At 37.4% G+C, this 20790-nt stretch overlaps 1 protein-coding gene across 15 annotated transcripts in view; it reads right to left on the reverse strand.

Annotated features, from left to right (window-relative positions):
* The window catches only part of LOC139767302 (cytoplasmic dynein 1 intermediate chain-like), a 120094-nt gene extending 103252 nt beyond the window's left edge, over window positions 1–16842 (reverse strand). For 13 of the 15 annotated variants that reach the window (XM_071696563.1, XM_071696562.1, XM_071696559.1 and 10 more), the window contains exon 1: window positions 16603–16842. In XM_071696563.1, the coding sequence (XP_071552664.1) occupies window positions 16603–16701 (99 nt within the window). In that variant the 5' untranslated portion in view covers window positions 16702–16842. Of the gene's footprint in view, window positions 1–16323; window positions 16363–16602 lie in introns of those variants that run through there. The other 2 variants (XM_071696555.1, XM_071696544.1) reach the window with 1 other exon arrangement.
* Window positions 16843–20790: the final 3948 nt, after the last annotated feature.

A 20790-nucleotide genomic window follows, 5' to 3' on the forward strand; every position in this document is an offset into this window, starting at 1 on the left:
CCGGCTTTCATCTTCCGCAAAGCTTTTACTACCTCTTCTCTGTTTACCAAATCATTTTCCCTAACCCTCTCACTTTGCACACCACCTCGACCCAAACACCCTATATCTGCCACTCTGTCATCAGACACATTCAACAAACCTTCAAAATACTCATTCCATCTCCTTCTCACATCACCACTACTTGTTATCACCTCCCCATTTACGCCCTTCACTGAAGTTCCCATTTGCTCCCTTGTCTTACGCACCCTATTTACCTCCTTCCAGAACATCTTTTTATTCTCCCTAAAATTTACTGATAGTCTCTCACCCCAACTCTCATTTGCCCTTTTTTTCACCTCTTGCACCTTTCTCTTGACCTCCTGTCTCTTTCTTTTATACTTCTCCCACTCAATTGCATTTTTTCCCTGCAAAAATCGTCCAAATGCCTCTCTCTTCTCTTTCACTAATACTCTTACTTCTTCATCCCACCACTCACTACCCTTTCTAAACAGCCCACCTCCCACTCTTCTCATGCCACAAGCATCTTTTACGCAATCCATCACTGATTCCCTAAATACATCCCATTCCTCCCCCACTCCCCTTACTTCCCTTGTTCTCACCTTTTTCCATTCTGTACACAGTCTCTCCTGATACTTCTTCACACAGGTCTCCTTCCCAAGCTCACTTACTCTCACCACCTTCTTCACCCCAACATTCACTCTTCTTTTCCGAAAACCCATACTAATCTTCACCTTAGCCTCCACAAGATAATGATCAGACATCCCTCCAGTTGCACCTCTCAGCACATTGACATCCAAAAGTCTCTCTTTCGCACGCCTGTCAATCAACACGTAATCCAATAACGCTCTCTGGCCATCTCTCCTACTTACATAAGTATACTTATGTATATCTCGCTTTTTAAACCAGGTATTCCCAATCATCAGTCCTTTTTCAGCACATAAATCTACAAGCTCTTCACCATTTCCATTTACAACACTGAACACCCCATGCATACCAATTATTCCCTCAACTGCCACATTACTCACCTTTGCATTCAAATCACCCATCACTATAACCCGGTCTCGTGCATCAAAACCGCTAACACACTCATTTAGCTGCTCCCAAAACACTTGCCTCTCATGATCTTTCATGATATAATGACATGATATAATGACATATATATATATATATATATATATATATATATATATATATGACATAAAAGTATCTAATGTCTGAAGTTTCCATTACTTCCAAATGGTTTTACAGCATGTAATTTCACATCATAAAGGGATGCGATAACCTTTTAAACTAATGAAAACACGAGTTTTACTCTTCTGCACTAGGTAACAAAAGAAAAGTAATTCCTGAAATTATTACACTACTCATTTTCAGAATAACTTTTGTACACCAAAGGAAAACGTATTGAACTTCAATTTTACCTATACTATTAAAGAACTCTGGGAAAGACAATGATATAAAGCATAGAAATAATGAGCTGAAAACTTGAAATCATGAAATAAATTCCTTATCTTGAACTGAAATTTCATGGGAGATTTTCATCAACATTCAACTTGTTGTACTATGCCAAATCAATATCTTTCTCATCATATATCGTCATGAAAATACATTTCACTTAACAAACTATCAAAATAGTCATCATGAATGCTAACACGTTCCTACTTTACACTATTAATTACTTATCAATGTTTCTTTCTGCAAATTATTACCTAGTGCACCTGCAGACATCCACTGAGACTACTCATTTAATCTAATACATACCAAAATTTATAGTACTTAAGAGTAAAAACTGCTAGCTGCTAGACAACTTAGAGTATGGGCTTTTTACATCTACACAACAATCAACCCTAAACGCAAAAATATTTCATGATAACTAGGATATTATCCTGTAATGGATAATGTCCTCACTGAACATATGATAATAATGCACATCATGAAAAAGTGTGACCATCTGTAAACAGTTCAATGACATTAGATTACTGTAAAATCAAGTTCACACATCATACAGTAAGGTATGTAACTGACACTTGAAAATGTACATCCACTGGTATCATGCTGTGTCAAATGCTTATATAAGTATAATTGTTCAGAGGTAAAAGGACAAAGTTAAGGTGCTAAAAAAAAAAATGATTCTAGCCAACCTATCGAATCCTTACACCTCATCATAGTTTCATTATCATGTCACTTTTTTCTTTCTTAACTAACCTAACCAGAATACTAAAGTTCCATTTATGAGATTTCATCAAGTATGATCACCACATTAGGTAAAGTTATGGAGATGTTTCAAGCCATGCTTTGACATATACATCAAGGGTGAAGCACTTGTAATGTGCTAATGAACAGATCATAAGGACTAAAATCAGTCTATGCACAGAAAAACTTATCACGGGACAAACTTATTTGGGCTTTAAAATCTCCAAATACCAATGATCAGGTATATGGTCAAGGGAAGTCTCAGAAAAATGCAAGGCCACCAGCCAACAGAGCCAGTTGAGGTACCCACGGCATAGTTTTCTTTGGTCAACGTCACGAGGAAAACGAAAACTAAGTTTTAAAAAGAAGGTAAACTGACAAGAGCCTAAAAACGTAAAGTCACATCATCTTGCAATGAACCTGTGGGCTAAATACAGCTGAAACTATTCTCCTTGAATTCAAAGCTTATCATCACATCCAATAAAATCAACTGCAATAAAAAAACCTAGGTGAAACGATAAATACATATATGAATTCATAAGGTACATTAAGCAACTGAAAACGAAAATCTGGGGTGAATCTCAAAAAGATGAAATTCATACACAGTATATAATGAACCGGCACTATGAATTTTGAAGACGACACCTACTACAGTAGCCAAGTCTTGCTACAGCGATATAAAAATGATAAACCAAGAGACAAAACACCCCCAAGCAGAGGGAGGAATGTCAGCGACCTTGGGAATGTCACGCAGCACCAACTTGCTAGTCTTGTATACTGACGTTCCTTTCATCTTCAGTGGAAAACGAGACTTCACAAACGCATCGGACCATCCTATTGCAACAACTCTTTACTTTTTTTTTTTTTTTTTTACAGATCACAGTGGTCAGATGCAATATCACTTCCATTAAGAAGTCCATGACCATTCAAAAAAAAAAAGCATGCTGAAATTACGAGTCAAAGCAATAGTAAAATGCGCATAACAACATCGCCATGGCCAGTTCATTCTAGTTTCCATGTGGCTGATTACACTCCATTAACAAACGCCAAGGCTAAGATGGGTCAATGAGGACTCGTAGTCACTGTGCTTCCGTGGTGAGATGCACGGGAGGGCAATAAAGTAATCAATAACCAGTCCTGACCTAGCTTGCCTCAGTCACCACCCTGCCACACACTGCGCCACTATCCACCACCTAAACATCCAAACCCGAGCATCCACACCTCATGCTCTTCGCATGAACAAATAACTTTTTTTTCAGGTAAGAACGTCTACTACTGATTTACATTTGCAAACAGTACGGTCACAAAACACAAAGTTCACTTGTCAATTTTCCACGTATATAAAAAAATGAAATACGGCTATTTTCTACTTGTTCATTTGTTAAAGAATAAAATCACTGAGGTATCCACCTAACGAAACTCGGATCACGCTGCATATGCCTCAACACCAGCATTCCTGGGCTGATCAATCTTTATTTTGAGCATAAGAAAGTAAGGCCACCAAAACACACTGGAAGGCCTGAGCGTGGATCACAAAGGTTCACTTGTTACACCAGCAGATCTCTGCACCCAACTGACAGTCTGACAGCATGGCAAGAGGAAACGGGAATTCGCACGTCGCCTGCTTACATTATCTTACCAAAACTTGTCTAAATACATGGTACATATTACAAAAATTAATAAAACCCTATCATTATCATTCAATATGCCTATAAGCTTTAACAATGAACAAATATCACCAAATGGTCCTATATAAAAAAACATACGTAAAACAAGTAGTTGGCAACTTTGTGCATGACAGCAGCTGAGACAAGATCGCTGCCAAACGCAAGATAACTTCGACTATAGCATTCAGTTAACAAAATTAACTAAAGCTACATATTCTGATAAAAAAATATGATCTATTATATAAAATACAATCTAATCCATTCACAATTCCCAAAGACACGAATGAAGTGCTAAAGTATTCTTCATTAAATGCAAACTAACCGTAACCACACAAAGGGTCCCGCGTAACTGTAAAACAAGTACAGCCAGTGAAGGCTTATCGTTCACGATACCTAACCGCAAGAACACCCAAAATTACAAAAGTTGCAAAAAAAAAAAAAAATAAGTCACCTTCACACAGTCGGATGAAAAAAAAAATTCTCAAATGAAGACAAAATCATTTCAAGACAGCAACAGCTACTCTCGCACTAGCCCAATTCCCTCCCTCCTAAATAACCACTGAAATTCATTCTGTTGAATGTTACCGACATCGTCAGCGAGTGATCAGGGAAAGGAGAGGAACAGGTTGCCTACGGATGGCTGTCACAAGAGCAAGACAGCGTGATGTGAGAGGAAGTGCTGGTTGTGGGCAATCACCCGACCCGTCCGACTGTAACACCGTGTGCCATGAATAACTTCACCCTCCATCACCAGTAGCATATCTTTACTCATCACTACACCAGCAGCTGGGGCTCATACTCATATAAACCTTCATTTTCAATTACAGACGGCAAAAAAAAAAAAAAAAATCGGTTCTTCGGACACTAACTTTTCTCCCACACATACTAGCACCGCGCGCAATGACTCGCTCACATGCACACACGTCACAGTCACACCCCAAACACTACCACACACCTTACTCACCAACTCTCCGTCTGCTCACAAACTTAATAGGATGGCTATGGCTGTAAACATAACTTTCGCTATATCCGCCAACGATGAATCTCCCATGCAAGCAAGAAAAGTAGGCACAAAATTAGAAACCTGAGTCCCAACTGTGAGGAAACTGCTTTTCGCAATTAAAATAAACTATCATCAAAGGCCACGTTCCCGCTATCTTCAAGACTAGTTAAACAAATACCTTGCACATATGTAATATTTACGATTTACAACTATTTTTTTGCTTAACAGAGCAACTACTTATTCCTCTACAGTAATGGCGCATATCACTTAACAAATTAATTTGTAATCTGCCTGTGACATGGTTTATAAATTCGCATGATCCTGTATGCTTACCAGTGTAAAACAATCTCTCTCTCTCTCTCTCTCTCTCTCTCTCTCTCTCTCTCTCTCTCTCTCTCTCTCTCTCTCTCTCTCTCTCTCTCTCCATATAATTTGTAAACATCTTTAATACCGAGTATCTGCCACTCCAATCATTCCCGACAGATCTCTAATCAATTCCATTGTATTACATCTTCCACAATATCTTCAGAACTACCTTTCTTTGTGCAGGCATTTGCTTATGTTAAAAATGACATCCAATTCAGGTGGCGTTTCTTCTTTCAGCTGCCTAGGTACAAACTGGTTATTCTAGCAAAAACAAAAAAATCTACCGGTGACTCAAACGTTACCTTGCAGGCTATAAACTATTTTTTTTTTCCTCCAACGTCACCTCTATATACAGGAGCTGAGGAAAGATCGCCTCCCTTTGGTCTATGACTTAAAAAAAAAAAAAAAGGTTGACAGGAGATATGATGGGTTTAAAACATTTTTCAGGTTTGCTTTAGAGTTTCACAGTTCAACTCGTTTTGACAACACATCCAGTGATATCATCCCCAAACGTTAGGCACAACTCGCAACGAAACAAACCATCAATACTACTAATGTACACAGGTGTAGCTGCCGGAGAAGAGGGGTACCAGCCCCTCCAACCTTTGTCCGTGCTCTCCCTTCCCCCACCATTTCAATTTTCGAGACAGTGCAGTTGCACTCGTGCATTTTCGCACACACCAAATCCACTGTGTTGCAATTCTGCCAACTCATATCCCACCAACAGCAGAGTTGCCAGAATGTCTTCCGCCCAAGGAGAACTGAGCTCCCCGCCCCTCCCTAACATCCCTAAACGCGTATAATTCGTGAGAAATTGAGGCTGTTGGTGGCTTTTATTGTCGACTGCTTTCTCCTACTCTTAACACACGTGTCACTAGAAGTGTACAGCCACCCGATCATTTGAATTCGGCCTATATAATTTGAACATGGCATATATGTAGCAAATTAGTGGAATCATGTTCTTCCAATAGTCATCCATACAATAAGTACGTGGTTCAAGCATAATGCTAACTTTTAAGGTTTCCGATTTTGTGTTTACAGATATATGTTGACATTCTGAAGGATATGTTTATATGAATGTTCTGAATGTTCATGCAACAAGGCCGTACTAAATGATTCTTCGGTCATGAGTCAGGCAAGAATTCAGGGCCTTTACTTTTTTAATACGGGGGGAGTGGGAGTGATATAAACATGAAAGTAAAAAATCCTAAACAAGTGATCAAATATGATAGTTCTAAGATTCTAAACACCCTTATATATAGGAACACCAATGTTTCGCTCAAGTTTTAACAAATCTTTGTTGGAAAATATCAAATCTTATTCTAGTAAAGCAATGGAACAATATATTATTCTTAATGATGTACGTGCGCGTGTGTATAAAGATACGCCAGGACTTGGAATCTGGCACGAGGATCTTGGTCAATGATAGTCCGTTCTCGGATGTCATTACATACTGGTACATGGCAACCAATGTGAACCGCAGTAGATCATATATACTGGCATTTCTATATTCATCCCAAATCAATTGAATTTTTACATATCATTCTAGCATTTATATGTTTATTTATTAGCATGTAAACCCTATAGATTCGGTGCTAGTTATGCAAATATTATAGTGCAAATCGCCATTTGTATTAGTGTCTATCACTGTTCTGAATACATTTACTTATAAGTTAACTTGTTTCAATCATGTAAATCCCGCCTGCAAGCACACAGTTTCTGCTGTTGAGGGTATTTATTACGTTGATATTCGTTGGTCTGCGAATTAGGTGACAGGAACTGTCTTACCAGGTTTGCGGGGAAAACTCGTGACCTAGATGTTATTTTTAATCCATGAAGTGCAGGACTTGTTGACTAACGGAATGCCTATTCTGAGGATTTTTAGTCTCGCTTTCCAATTTTTACGGCAACTTGGAAGAATGTGTTGACGCTATGTGCCTTAGGAGTAACATTTTAGCGCATCCCACTTGACGCTTTTTGTTTGTCCGTTCCAAAGCTATATATACATTCATTCTCTCAATAAATATTTTCTAAAAGTGGTACATTTCAATACAACTATCACATGATCTGCGATGAACAAAAAACTGACTAGACTTAGTGCCAATCATGCCTAAGCTATTTGAAAACACAACCACGACAAAAAAAAATGCATTCATTAATCTTTTATATCCATCTTGAGGGCAAAACTGTTCAAGAAAACAGACAACTTGAGTTATTGACAACACTTTGATCTAGGGTAACATGAATAACGGGAAATGAGACAAAACCAGAAAAGAAATTCAGGTTTTTGCCATTTTCCTTGAATGGACAATAACACATCTCAAAAAAAGATGAGGTAAAGTAAAAGATACAATGACTACAGTATACCTGAACAAAGTAAATGGTAAACCAAAGACATTGCATGAATACTGAGAACAGGCCACTGTTTTCAACACCTCATTCCTTTCCATGAGCTACACTAACCAACAACGTATCTACAATTAAAATGTGTAAAATTAACGATAGTGCTACTACAGATAAAGGTGCGATTAAACAGTAGCAATAATAAATGAAACCACCTCAACTACCATTAATAATAATAATAATAATAATAATAATAATAATAATAATAATAATAATACTAAAGAAAACATAACTATCACCATGCTAATGTCCCGCCATCCTCGACAGCCTGAGTAAGGTATTGTATAATGAATGTGTTGGGGGAATGACAAACATTTCTTTTGCTGAACTCCTCTGGGGTTCATCAGAAAGGCTATGAAGGAGTCCACTTTCCTAACATCATGGGTTCTACCATACAGACCAGGTTGGGCCAGCAAAACGTCTCAATCCTGGATGAGTTCTTAGCTGAGAGGTTTTCAGCTTCCTTACCGAAAAAAGTCTAGCGAACCCTACATATTCTCTCTATTTTAACAGGGCATAAATCTATTAAATGCATTTTTCCATTAAGAAATTAAAACTGGGTTACTTTAAAACTTACTCCTCTCATTTTTGCACAGATTGCTCATGGTTTGAACTTAAGCTATGTCATCAATAATGAGAAGCTCATTATCTCATTAACCCTTCTCCCAGCACCAAGATCGAAGAGACTGATTAGCTCTATAACCAGAGAAATTCTGATTGTAACAAGTTTTAAATGTTATAACTGAAAATATGCCAACAACACTATCTGATTCGTCTGTCCCATCACGAGGTATTTTGCCTCGAGAAGGGTTGGGAGGGTGTAGCTATCAGTGAAATGGGTGTCAAATGCCTGCTGGATAAGCACCCTCAGAGAGAAACGGACCATTCAATTATAACAGGGACACCTATGGTCAGAATGCTATGTATACTTGGGGACAGGATCTACTAATCTAGGACTGGAGAATTAGCTTTGGCGAACTCAGTAGAGAGGGTTGTGGCTGGGATCAGTTAGTCCTTATACAGTTTAGATGAGAGTGGTATGGGGTAAAGTAAGGAAATGAGCACACTTTTCTGTCCCTTTTGTAAAAGTCTGTGTTTTTCTATTAATTAAAGATACAGACTTTGACTGAAGTGGACCGGTAAGAGATGAAAAAATAGAAAGACAAGGATAATGATAAATACTGTATAGGAGGAATAGGGTAGTTTAAAACAGCAAAAGTTATGAAATTAAATGGATGGTATAGGAGCACCCTTTACTGTAGATGATTTAGACATCATTGCAATAATAGCAGCTGCAGTCTAAGTAAAAACCATACACAAAACAAAGGTAACACGAAAAATTAGACCACATAAACCATTCAGGCATGTTTACAGAATATTATCTGGAATGAAATTTGTCTTAAACATACTTTTCTTTCGTTTCTTCAAACTAACTTGTTTCCCACGTTTGTGAGGTAGTGCTATGAAGAATTGAAGAAAAGGTCTCATTTGCTCAAATTCATTCCCTTACAGTCATGTGTAATGCACCAAAACCAGTTCTTCAAATTACTCTTCTATCTTTTTGATTCAGCAACTCCCCTTCCTTAATTCTCACATTTACATTTCCACAATTACATCCACCTCTAATTTTTACACCTCTTTCCAGTATGTCTTATTTCTCATTCACTTTTCACTCAACTTCCTTGAAAATAATCATCTTCCCTTTACTTGCTTTCCCCTATCACTTTTTAACATTCCACTTACATATCTTATATTCTTCCCTACTCCTTTGCTAATCATCCACTGAAACATTCCTTTTGGGCAATCTACTACATGCATTTTTCTTCTCTTCCACAGCATTTCTAATCTCATCCATCCATAATGCATTTCCACTTTGATATCTCACAACCTTGTATCAACTACTAATTATACAATCTCTAACAGTCTTTGAACATTACATTCCTCATTCACACATGGCTGTATCCCTACATTTACTGCACTTTCACCTAAACTTTCTATCAACCACATTTTGCATTCCTCCTTGCATTCTTTCTGATTCATCTTCTCACCAACATTACCTCTCCATTCTTCCTTACAATATAACTCCACTTCTTCCTGATCCTCACGTCCATAAGAACTGCAGAATGGTCAAAATCTCCAAAGAATCCTCTCACAACTCTTGCATCCGTACTAGCACAACCACTCTCAACCTTTCATCTGCTGAAATCCTTTTGTTCTCTTCCATCAGTTCTCATTCATGTACATTTGTGGATCATCTTGCACTGAAAAAACATGTTTGCAAGGAACAACTCCCTCTAAGCACATACATCCACTAAATAACTTCCATTCTCATTTACTCCAAGCACACTCCATTTAACAACTATCTCACCAATTTCACTATAGCTCACCTCTGCAGTCACATCACCCATTACAACAACTTTTTCCTCCTTTTCAAACTCATTTCTACAGTCTTTCAAATTTCTATGGAAACACTTCATTTCATCCTTAACTCGCAGTCTTTGCATTCACAGGTGCATATACACATATCCAAGCATACTACACAATTTCAAACTTTCCTTTGACCCAAACTTCTCTTGATCAATTCCATCCATGGTCTGTAACACCCTACATTACTCCAGCTGATAACATAATTGCACACCCTTCTTTCCCACTTAAGGGCATGAATGTGTTGTTGATTCATTAGTTATGATTCTTAACATATGCATGGATTGTGGAGAGATGCCTGAGGACTAGCGGAATGCATATATAGTGCAGTGCCACTGTATAGAGGAAAGGGAGACAAAGGTGAGTGTCCTAATCACAGAGGTATAAGTCTGCAGAGTGTACCTGGTAAGTTGAATGAGTGATGAGTGAGAGGGTGGTGGCATACAAAGAGCATCACATTGGGAAGGAACAATGTAGCATCAGGAGTGGAAGAGGATGTGTGGATCAGGTATTTGCTTTAAAGAACATGTGAGGGAAGTGCTTACAGAAACAAGAGGGATTTGGATATGGCATTTATGGATCAGAGAAAGCATATGACTGAGATGATAAGAGATGATTTCTGGAAGGTTATGAAAATATGGTGTGGGAGTAAAGCTTTTTGATTCAAAGCTGTAAGGTGGTTTTATGAAGTGTAAGGCATGTGCGCAAGCAGGTAGAAGGGAGGGTGAGTGGTTCCCGGATAGTCTACAGAGTAGGTGTTTGGTGTTGCCATGGCTGCTTAATTTGTTTATGGATGGAGTGGTGAAGGAGGTAAATCCATGAGTCCTGGAGAGAGGGGCAGGTACGCATTTTGTGGGGGATATGGGGGGCCTGAGAAAAGTCAGGTGTTGTTTGCTGATGAAACAGCACTAGTGGCAAATTCAAGTGAGAAAGTGCAGAAGTTGGAGTATGTGTTTGGAAAAGTGAGCAAAAGGAGAAAGTTGCACGCCCTTCAACCTCCTGTATGCTCAGGCCCTGATCGCTGAAAATCTTTTTCACTCCATCCTTCCACCTCCAATTTGGTCTCCCACTTCTCCTCATTCCCTCTACCTCTGGAAATGAAAAGTTTGAGGACAATATGTGGTGTGAGGTGGTTTGATCAAGTAAGTAATGAAAGGGTAATAAAAAAAAAGTGTGGGTGCGAGAGCAGAAGACGGTGTATTGAAATGGTTTGGCCACATGAAGAGAATGAGTGAGGAAAGATTGACAAAAAGGATGTATGTGTCAGAGGTGGAGGGAACGAGGAGAAGTGGGAGACCAAATTGGAGGTGGAAGAATGGAGTGAAAAAGATTTTCAGCGATCAGGGCCTGAAAATACAGGAGAGTGAGAGGCGTGCAAGGAATGGAGTGAATTGGAAAGATGTGGTATATCGGGGTCGACATGCTGTCAATGGATTGAACCAGGGCATGTGAAGCGTCTGGGGTAAACCACGGAAAGTTTTGTGGTGCATGGATGTGGAAAGGGAGCTGTGGTTTCGGTGAATTACACATGACAGCTCGAGACTGAGTGTGAATGAACGTGGCGTTTGTTGTCTTTTCCTGGCACTAACTCACGTGTGCTCGGGTAAGGGGGGTGCCATTTCATGTGTAGCAGTTTGGCGACGGGAATGGAGGGGGATGCCGTTTCATGTGTGGCAGTCTGGCGATGGGAATGGATGGGGGCAGCAAGTATGAGTGTGTACATGTGTATAGATGTATATGTCTGTGTATGTATATGTATGTATATGTTGAAATGTATAGGTATGTATATGTGTGTGTGTGGGCGTTTATGTATATACATGTGTATGTGGGTGGGTTGGGCCATTCTTTCATCTATTTCCTTGCAAATGCGGGAGATAGTGAATAAGTACAATAAAAAAAATATATACATAATATGCTGGCAATAATGATTAGAGGATGGGAAAATAAAATTCAATATAACAGTAAGGGAAAACTGACAAATATGCATGGTTTGAAAAACATATATTAAAGATCCCATGGTGGCAACACTTCCATTGTTATCTATATTATCAGTAGTGTAGCCACTTATCCATGACAAGGATGCTGAAATTTACTTTTGTATCATTTATCTCCCATTCTGTTAGGGTAAAACTGTCACAAAAAAGTGTATAAATTTGTGTTGTACAAGAATATAAAACAATGTATGAATGTGTGGGGTTCATTCATTTTCACTTTAAATAGCCATATGAACTTGGGATATCCCATTTTCAATGAATGGATTCTAAATGAGAGAAGAAATAAAGACCAGGGAAATGTAAGTAGGATCATTTCCTTGAATCTACAACAAGAGGTCATTAGTGGGGCCGACAATAAAGATATGGGATATTGTGGGTTAGGAAACTAGGCGAAATACTAGTAGAAAATCAATGGACCCAATGTAAACTCACATAACTTCAACTAGAGTAGATATTCAACTTAATTTTCGATGATGGAATAGAAATATACTAACAGCATTGTCATGTACTTCATTCCACCACAAGGTTAAGAATGTTCACCACATGTGGTTGCATGTGATGATATGCAGAACAAAATAAGAACCACATGCAAATACATATAAGGCTTATTAGTAAGCACACAAGACGAAAAATCACATATTTTTCAAGAAAACATCAAAAATAAGAAAATTTTTGACTAATAGGGGAGGTTAGGGAGGTTTTCATAGGTTCTGTTGATTCATTAAAGTGTTGTAACTAATCTTATGTTAGCCCACACTTATCCTGATCTTCATAGCCTTCCCAACTAGGGACTAATCTTAAGTTACAGAGTTAGTCACACTCTCCCAGTCGTACTTTAATCTATGCAATAAATTCAACCATTCCATAAAAAAAAATCTTCGATCCCACACTTAATACAGAGGCAGGAATACATAAAGTAAAACACTACCATACTTTCAGTTATTGTGATCTGGTTATTCCAATGCTATATCAGTACCAATGAGTTATATATATTGTATTATGCCATATTATTTACCTTCCTTCTGCTTGCTTTATTCCCACACTATTATTCATTTTGCATGCTTTATCAATTGATTTTTCCCAACCATAAAGCTTTTTTAAATGCTTCATCAAAATGTATATAATTAATCAGTTTAGCTATGCCACCCTATTAGATAGTGAGTATTATTTTGCAACGACAAGGTAATGTTTAGAGAATCATACAAAATAAGAGTAACAGAGAATGATTCGGAGCATTGTACCTCACTATATGATATCAATTAAGGTGATACAGAGCTGGTGAGGGTTATGAAGATCAGGGAATATGTGGGGTTAATAAAGTATGTGACACAAATGCAAAAATTAATCAACAATCCTAAGAAATCTTAGCTAACTTCCCCTAACAGCTGACATTTAAATCTACTCTCAATCAACTCATCAAATTATACAAAACTTCTATGAATGAACACAACTGCTCTCACATACATACATACAAGTACCAGTCCAGCAGCTGACCACATTAATGCCAGTATATTTCTATTACAATGCATGGTTACTCTGGGTAGTTGGATGACATTTTATAGGTTCTGATGATTCTTGGAAAATATTTCACCTTGACGGTAATTCCGCAATTTCCCTGATCTTCATAACCCTAACCACTGCTGACTTACTTTATTCCTTATAATAAAAACTGATGATCTAAATCACATTTCACCATTTTCATTCTGTCCCATAAACATCACTACCTCATAAAATTACCCAATATTCAAAGCTATTAGAATGTGGATGCTTAACCAATGAATTTACAAGATTGAAGCAAATATTACCTCTGATGAATGATGAGAAAAATTCACTTTCACAATGTCCAGCAAAAGTTGTCAGAGAGCTCACTTACATCAACATCTTTAGTGTAGAGTGTACTGGATTAATACTGTCAAACTAATAAGCCTTAACCAACCACAATCAGAGGGCCTGTCCCTGGACCTTTAGCCCAGCCTTCACTAAAAATTATGATCACACTTTCCTAATCATTAATAAGAACAGTTCATAAATCTAAGAATGACGTTGCACATTCAAAATGAACACAGAGCAAAACTTCATCTAACATTATTGCCGAGTTGTATGACAACAATATAACAACTTCATGTTTATCACAGAGGAAATTGGTAAGTCTATCTTAGCTCATAAAAAAAGGTTTCTAAATTACTACTTTTTGTTTTGGTACTTGATCAAATTTACTGCAACTACAGAAATACTGGCAAAGGGCCAATTTACCTAACTTTCTTACTGAACATCACTAAAGGTGATAATAGTATATCAAGGAAACCATGAGGTTGATCAATGTAAAGTGGGAAAGAAACCAATGCAAAATCAACAGAAACTACATAAGCCTCACCTAACTTACCTAGCAATCAAGAATTACCTTCCCATTCAATTTTGTCCTAAAATTAGAAATATATCATTCACACTCATGAAAATGCATAGCCAATATAAAGCCCAATGTCAATCTACATAGTCAACAGATGTATCATTACGGCTAAATTTTTTCATTTTCAAAGCTAGTGGTTGCAGCACTGGCATCAAGAGGAAAAAAACATTAACAAAGCACAACAAAAAAGGAAGTAACCTGCATTTTTTAACAAGCCATGACACTTCTATAAATACAAGTGGGTTCCTTCCATACAGAAGCTGAAAACTTTGTTCACAGCTATTTTGGTTTCATATGTACATGAAATAAAATATTTTTATAGATCGCTACATCCCACACAATGGGAATTATATTTCTTGTTAATGATGAAAGCTATTTTTTCCATCAAAGAATCAACATTTAATGGTTGATTATGTGATCAGAAGCATTTCTTCAGGCATTTCATCGTAAAAGTTTTTGAAGGCTGTGCTTAAATGAGCTTACATATGTTTTGAACTATAGCAGTTATTTCAGGTCCCAGACATTTTAGCTGCCTTCCTCCTCATCCATCAATTAAACTATAACTGGTTGCCCACAATGTAGTGGTATATTAAGAAAATGCGGCATATCCGCTATGATAACATCATGGGCAAGGGAAAACAAATGCTTTAAAAACTGTTTAACTAACTAAAGTAGGTTATGCAAGTTCTATACAGATTTTAATCGTTTGTATATTAATTTACAATCTAAATATATAAGTAAAGAATCTAAACAAGCAACCAGAGGAGGCTTGAATTTGGCTGTCTGCATGACAGTCACTTGCAAGTTTCCTCATGCATAGAATGAAGACGTTTACAAATAACTCTGAGATCCCATAGGAATCCCTCCAGTTCACACTGACATTGTGATGAACTGATAGTACAATCTCCTTCTAATTCACAATCCCGCCTACATTGAGAGGACTTGAAATTGTGGGAGTTTGAGGTGTTAGAGGTACAAACACGCACTATATCAACTGTAAAGAATGTTAGAAATCCATTGGTACCACTTTCAAAATCTATCAACAAGCACACACACAAACATTCACTTTCTGATACATTACCCTTTATAATATTGCATATTATAGCACTGGTATTTATCATATGCATTATCCACTTCTACACTAATTAACCCATTTTTCACAATATACATAACCTTTATGGCCATGTATTATATCATTAAATAAAACATAATGGTCCAAATCCTATTCTACAACTGTCCATGAATTCTCTACAAGCCACTGGCATACAAGCACCACAGAACACAGTATCTAAAGGAAAGTGCTATACAGAATATTCTAAACAATTATCAAAAAAGGAATCTACATCATGCTCAACAATTCTCATTTTATTATGTACATAGTAAAGTATCATGCAAAAAAAAAAAAATCACTCATATTCCTGTGCCAAATCTGTAGTGGAACTAAACTACTGTTTTACAGACACATACTTTTCACACCTTGAGTGAGATGAATGTTAAAATTGAGTGAATGAAATAAAAATTCACTTATCATTCTCCAGATCCTCAGTACAAATAAAAGTCAGTGTCATTTAATGTAATCAAAATAGTTACAAGCAGTATGCGCCCCATCAGGTGTACAAGCCCCAAAACATCTTTTATTAATCTGTTACAGCTCCAGAGTTCTGTTTGTGTACAAGTAACACAGCGATAATCATCTTAACCACCCAATCCAAGGATGTGTATATAGTCTCTCACAGTGGCAATGTGCCGATAGTCTACAGAGCAAGTCGACAGTATTCTGTCACACCCATCGGCTCCATTTCACCCATGAACACCAGAAAAAAAACACTCTCCCGAAAAATATTCAAGAGTGACACTGCGACTGACCTCATCTAAATTACGTATGAGCATTGCCACGCTGGTTATTATAATTTATATTCCACTATTTTCCGATGTGACGGTTGAAATAAGGCGGAAGCATCCTCAGCCGACTGACAAGCCAACGGCCCTTCCTAGAATGATTCTTTCCAGCATACGAAGACTTAACCCTTCCTATATTCTCTCAAAAAGCACTGCAAATTTGGCGCATTCACTGCTCACACTATGTCATGTTAGTTTACTAGCTTGTGAAGCACTAGATTTACTTATTTTCATGCCTAAACTTACCTCTTTTTGTTCCTTCTCTCGTTTTCTCCTCTCTTTCTCTTCTCTTAAGGCCATTAACTTGGCCTTTTTCCGCTCTAATTCTGCTTTCCTGTCCGCCATGATGTTATCGTGTACACAAAATTAAACACACAAAGTTCTTTCCTATGGAGCTGGTGGAATCATGGGTTAAAATACATTTCCCCGCACAGTTGACATATCTGTATGACTCATCGACCGTCCCACCCAAAGTCAATATGATGGTGGTGTTCCAATAATATCACCTGTAATGTTTTCCAAATAAAGAAACACTTAATAATTAACGATGTTTGTAAATTTATAAAGAAAATTTACCGCTCATTGTGATCGGTAATCGAAATTTAGTATGTACGGAAAATGGGGATATATTTTGTTCATCATATAGATTTGTGAAGTAGCAACTACCTCTAGCTGATTTTTGAGAGTACACAAATACAAGCGGGATATTTAAAACCGGCTCACAGAATGTTGTGATAAAATGTTTGGCTCACGATATTTAAGCAATGCTGAACATTTATTAAAGTGTTTATGACGAATATTTAAGAGCAATAATGTAAAACATTATGTAATCAAAATATCTTCGAACTTTTCATAATTTCTCTAAAATAAAACCTTTAGATAATATATATATATATATATATATATATATATATATATATATATATATATATATATATATATATATATATATATATTGCTGTTTTCTTTTCCATTGTAATACTCTGCTGTCTCCCTTTTCAATATAACTTATTTTTCCCCAAAACCTATTTGATCGATATTTAATGTTTCTAATTCCGAACCATTCTCAGCTTTTCCTTTCTAAATAAGTCGGTGTCATATTGTCTGTATGCAGTACCAGTTACTCATCTTTGAAAAATATTCTGCATGACTGAAGGTGTTCGTAACTACACACTTCTCGAAAATATACTGTCAATAATGTGGGCGTTTTTAATCTACTTAGATAATCTACGTGATTACTACAAAATATCTGCATGACCATAAGTAGAAGACAGTGTATCTAGGAATCACTTTCAGTGAAGCATTAACCACGAGTATTGGAACATAATGGTAAGGCAAGAACGGTCGGCTAGATGTCGTCGCACTCAGTTCTCTCACGTTTCGAATATGATGACATACACTATATATAGCCCTCCCCTACTTAGTTTGATTAATCAGACTTTCATTATAAAAGCAAGGTTTTAGTTAGATTGAGTTCATCTCACTGTATCTAAAATATTTTCGGTTGCTTCAACCACGCAAGCGCAGCATGTGTATCTAAATATCATGCAATAATGATCGTGCAGTTTTTGATATGGTAATCGAGCTATCTTGTGGTACAACATTTTTATCTGTGAACAGTCATGATGTTGATTATGAAATTACCCATATATTTACCATTCCACCTTCCATCACCTAAGCGTGTTTTGCGTTCCAGCCTTCATCACCTAATCGTGTTTTGCATTCCAGCTGTCATCACCTGTGCGTGTCTAGGTTAAATTAGATTACATAACTAATAGTAAATATTTATCAAAATATTCTTAAAAGTTCGGCATGCACATCTAATGTAACCTATCTCATACTAATTAAGAGAAATTCGTTTAATGGTACGTTGTATGAGAATAATTGGTCTGGGACTATGGCCATCTTCAGTTATAGGGAATTCTCAAATAATTTTCATCGTTCAACCACTTACAACCCGTTTGAAAAAAAAAAAAGAAAATGAAAACTAATGATTATGCTGATTGAACAGTATAGGTTTTGCGAATTTATATAACAAATGACGCATTGAAAGCTAAAGTTTTCGTGTCTTTATAAATAGTGGGTATCTGCATACGAAATAAGGTTATCTACGTTTTTGTTTGTTAACCTAAGTAGCGTACTAGAGCATCTGAAGCATTTCCTGCCCGAATTTGTAAGGTAACGCTGGTGAATAAAAGAAGGCGAGCAGAATAACCATAGTTTATGGAGACCCACTTCTGTGGCGCGCGCACACTATGATGCTACTTGCCAAACCGCTCGAGTTTAAATACCTGATATTGCCATCGGTATACAATAACCAAAAGATATCTGCACTTAATCATACGATGTGAAAAAAGTCAATTCATCAACTTCATAAATAGTGACTCGAATATAAGCCAAGTTCCTGGAAGAGGATGATACAAAGAATGGATGACAAACAACCAGTGAAGGGAGATATGCTCCCAACTTCAACAAAAAAAAAAAAGTAAGAGCAAGATATTTACAACAATTACAAACAAAGGAGGTGCAGTTATGAAGAAATACCGCTGGCAATGCAAAACAGGGAACAGTGCATTATTCTAATGTGTCCCAGGCTTTTGACAAAGTTTGTCATGATGGATCAAACTACATTATGAATAGGATACTATTTACAAATCAATTTACAAAGTTAACGACCAACTTCTGAGACAGAAAAACTGGAAAAATAAACTGCACAGGTCAAAAAGTACAACTTCAGAGTGACGTACCATATGGCAGCTATCTACAACTCTGGACATCATCCACAACCTCACAATCTAAATCATCTTCATAATATGCCCCGACGACACAAGGCAAACTATAAGTTTATGAGGGAAAAATCAGCGAGAAAAGTACAACAGTGTCACACACAATAAGCATTTATGAAAACAAATGCAAAAGCTATGTCCGAATTTCCGAATTCCCACCCGTCTCTGCTGTCAAAGACCGGGAGAACTTAATCAATGCCAGTGCAGTCCCTTTGCCACATGATATTTGCCTCTTTAATAAAACCGACTATTCTCCCATTCATCTCACTAACATTCGTGGTCTATCCAGCAACAAAATATCTTTAGAACATCATCGACTAGTACCCCCTCTCATGGCTTACTTCTGTCGGAGGCCCAGCAGGTCTTTAATTATTTCACTAAACCCTTTCACATCACCTCCAACCTGAACACATGATTTCGTTTCACAGAAGGAATCTGTGTTTATTCCAATACCAGGGCACTTGTTGCACACCATCAAGACTTTCAATCTCCAAACTTTGACGTCACCTGGTTACTGTTTTCCACTTCCACTAATTTTCTTTGTTTCGCCTGCTGTTCTTCTAACTCTATACGTATTACTTTTTTCTTCGTTTATCTCATTCCTGCCATGACATCCTCTTAGGCTGATGTCCTCTGGTAAAGACTTCACCGAACACCATAGAAAATGGTTGAACATCTCCCGTACAGAAGGTAGGACGATTGAAGCCCAACGTTAACCATTCTAAATAATTGGGAGCAAATTTCTAAGCATCCTAACCATATTTCAGACCACTACGACCACTCCCTTAACACTGTGACTACACAATGTGGCCTATGATTACTTCACCTAATCATCCTCTTGTGCCTGCAGCTCAATCAACAGCACCTCATCATCCTCCAGCATGACATTGTAACCGTAAACAGAGGCACTTTTTTTTTTTTACCAGCAGTGACCTGATTAACTTGCTAAAAAAAAAAAAATTCTACTTCCCTTGGGTAGATATGTCTCTCCCCTAGTGATGCCTCTGTCTCTGATAATATTGCAGATATCAGTGCTGTAGCAATAGAAGCCTATTACTCCATTTCCAGTGAGACAACCTTTTCTTCTGATCTGTGGTTGAGTCATTCCCATTCTGATTCAATTTCTGAAGACAAATCGGATCTTGAAAAATTTTCATATCTCCAACTCAGAGACAAGTCATATGTCAGCCCGTAATCAGTGGAAGTATGTTGTCAAGTGCTTACGGGGGAGGTGACAGAGAATTTGCAAAATGCTATATTTGACTATCAAAACATAAATCTAATAGATCGTAACAAAAATGAAAATATAATTGCTGTGGATCATGTAAGCAGTACATACTGATAACAAATGAAGCTAATAACAATCTACCGTACATAACACAAGAACTTCCATTCTCAATACAAACACAATTTCGAATTTTCTTTAAAAAAAAAAAAAGTAGGCGTGGGAATTGATATTTTGCCTCGAGTCTTTAAAATGTTCGATATTCATGTATGCCTCCTCGTCATAATGATTTGCACCCAGGGGAAAACTTGGAGACCAAGAGAGTGGTAGTTTGGTGCGGAGGACTGTAGTCACAGCTGCCAACCTGTAATGTGTGTACTGGTAGGCGGATCCTGTGTGGTCATGACGTCATGCAAGAGGGGC

The sequence above is a fragment of the Panulirus ornatus genome, chromosome 59, assembly GCF_036320965.1.
Source record: "Panulirus ornatus isolate Po-2019 chromosome 59, ASM3632096v1, whole genome shotgun sequence".
In the NCBI taxonomy this organism is placed as follows: Eukaryota; Metazoa; Arthropoda; class Malacostraca; order Decapoda; family Palinuridae; genus Panulirus; species Panulirus ornatus.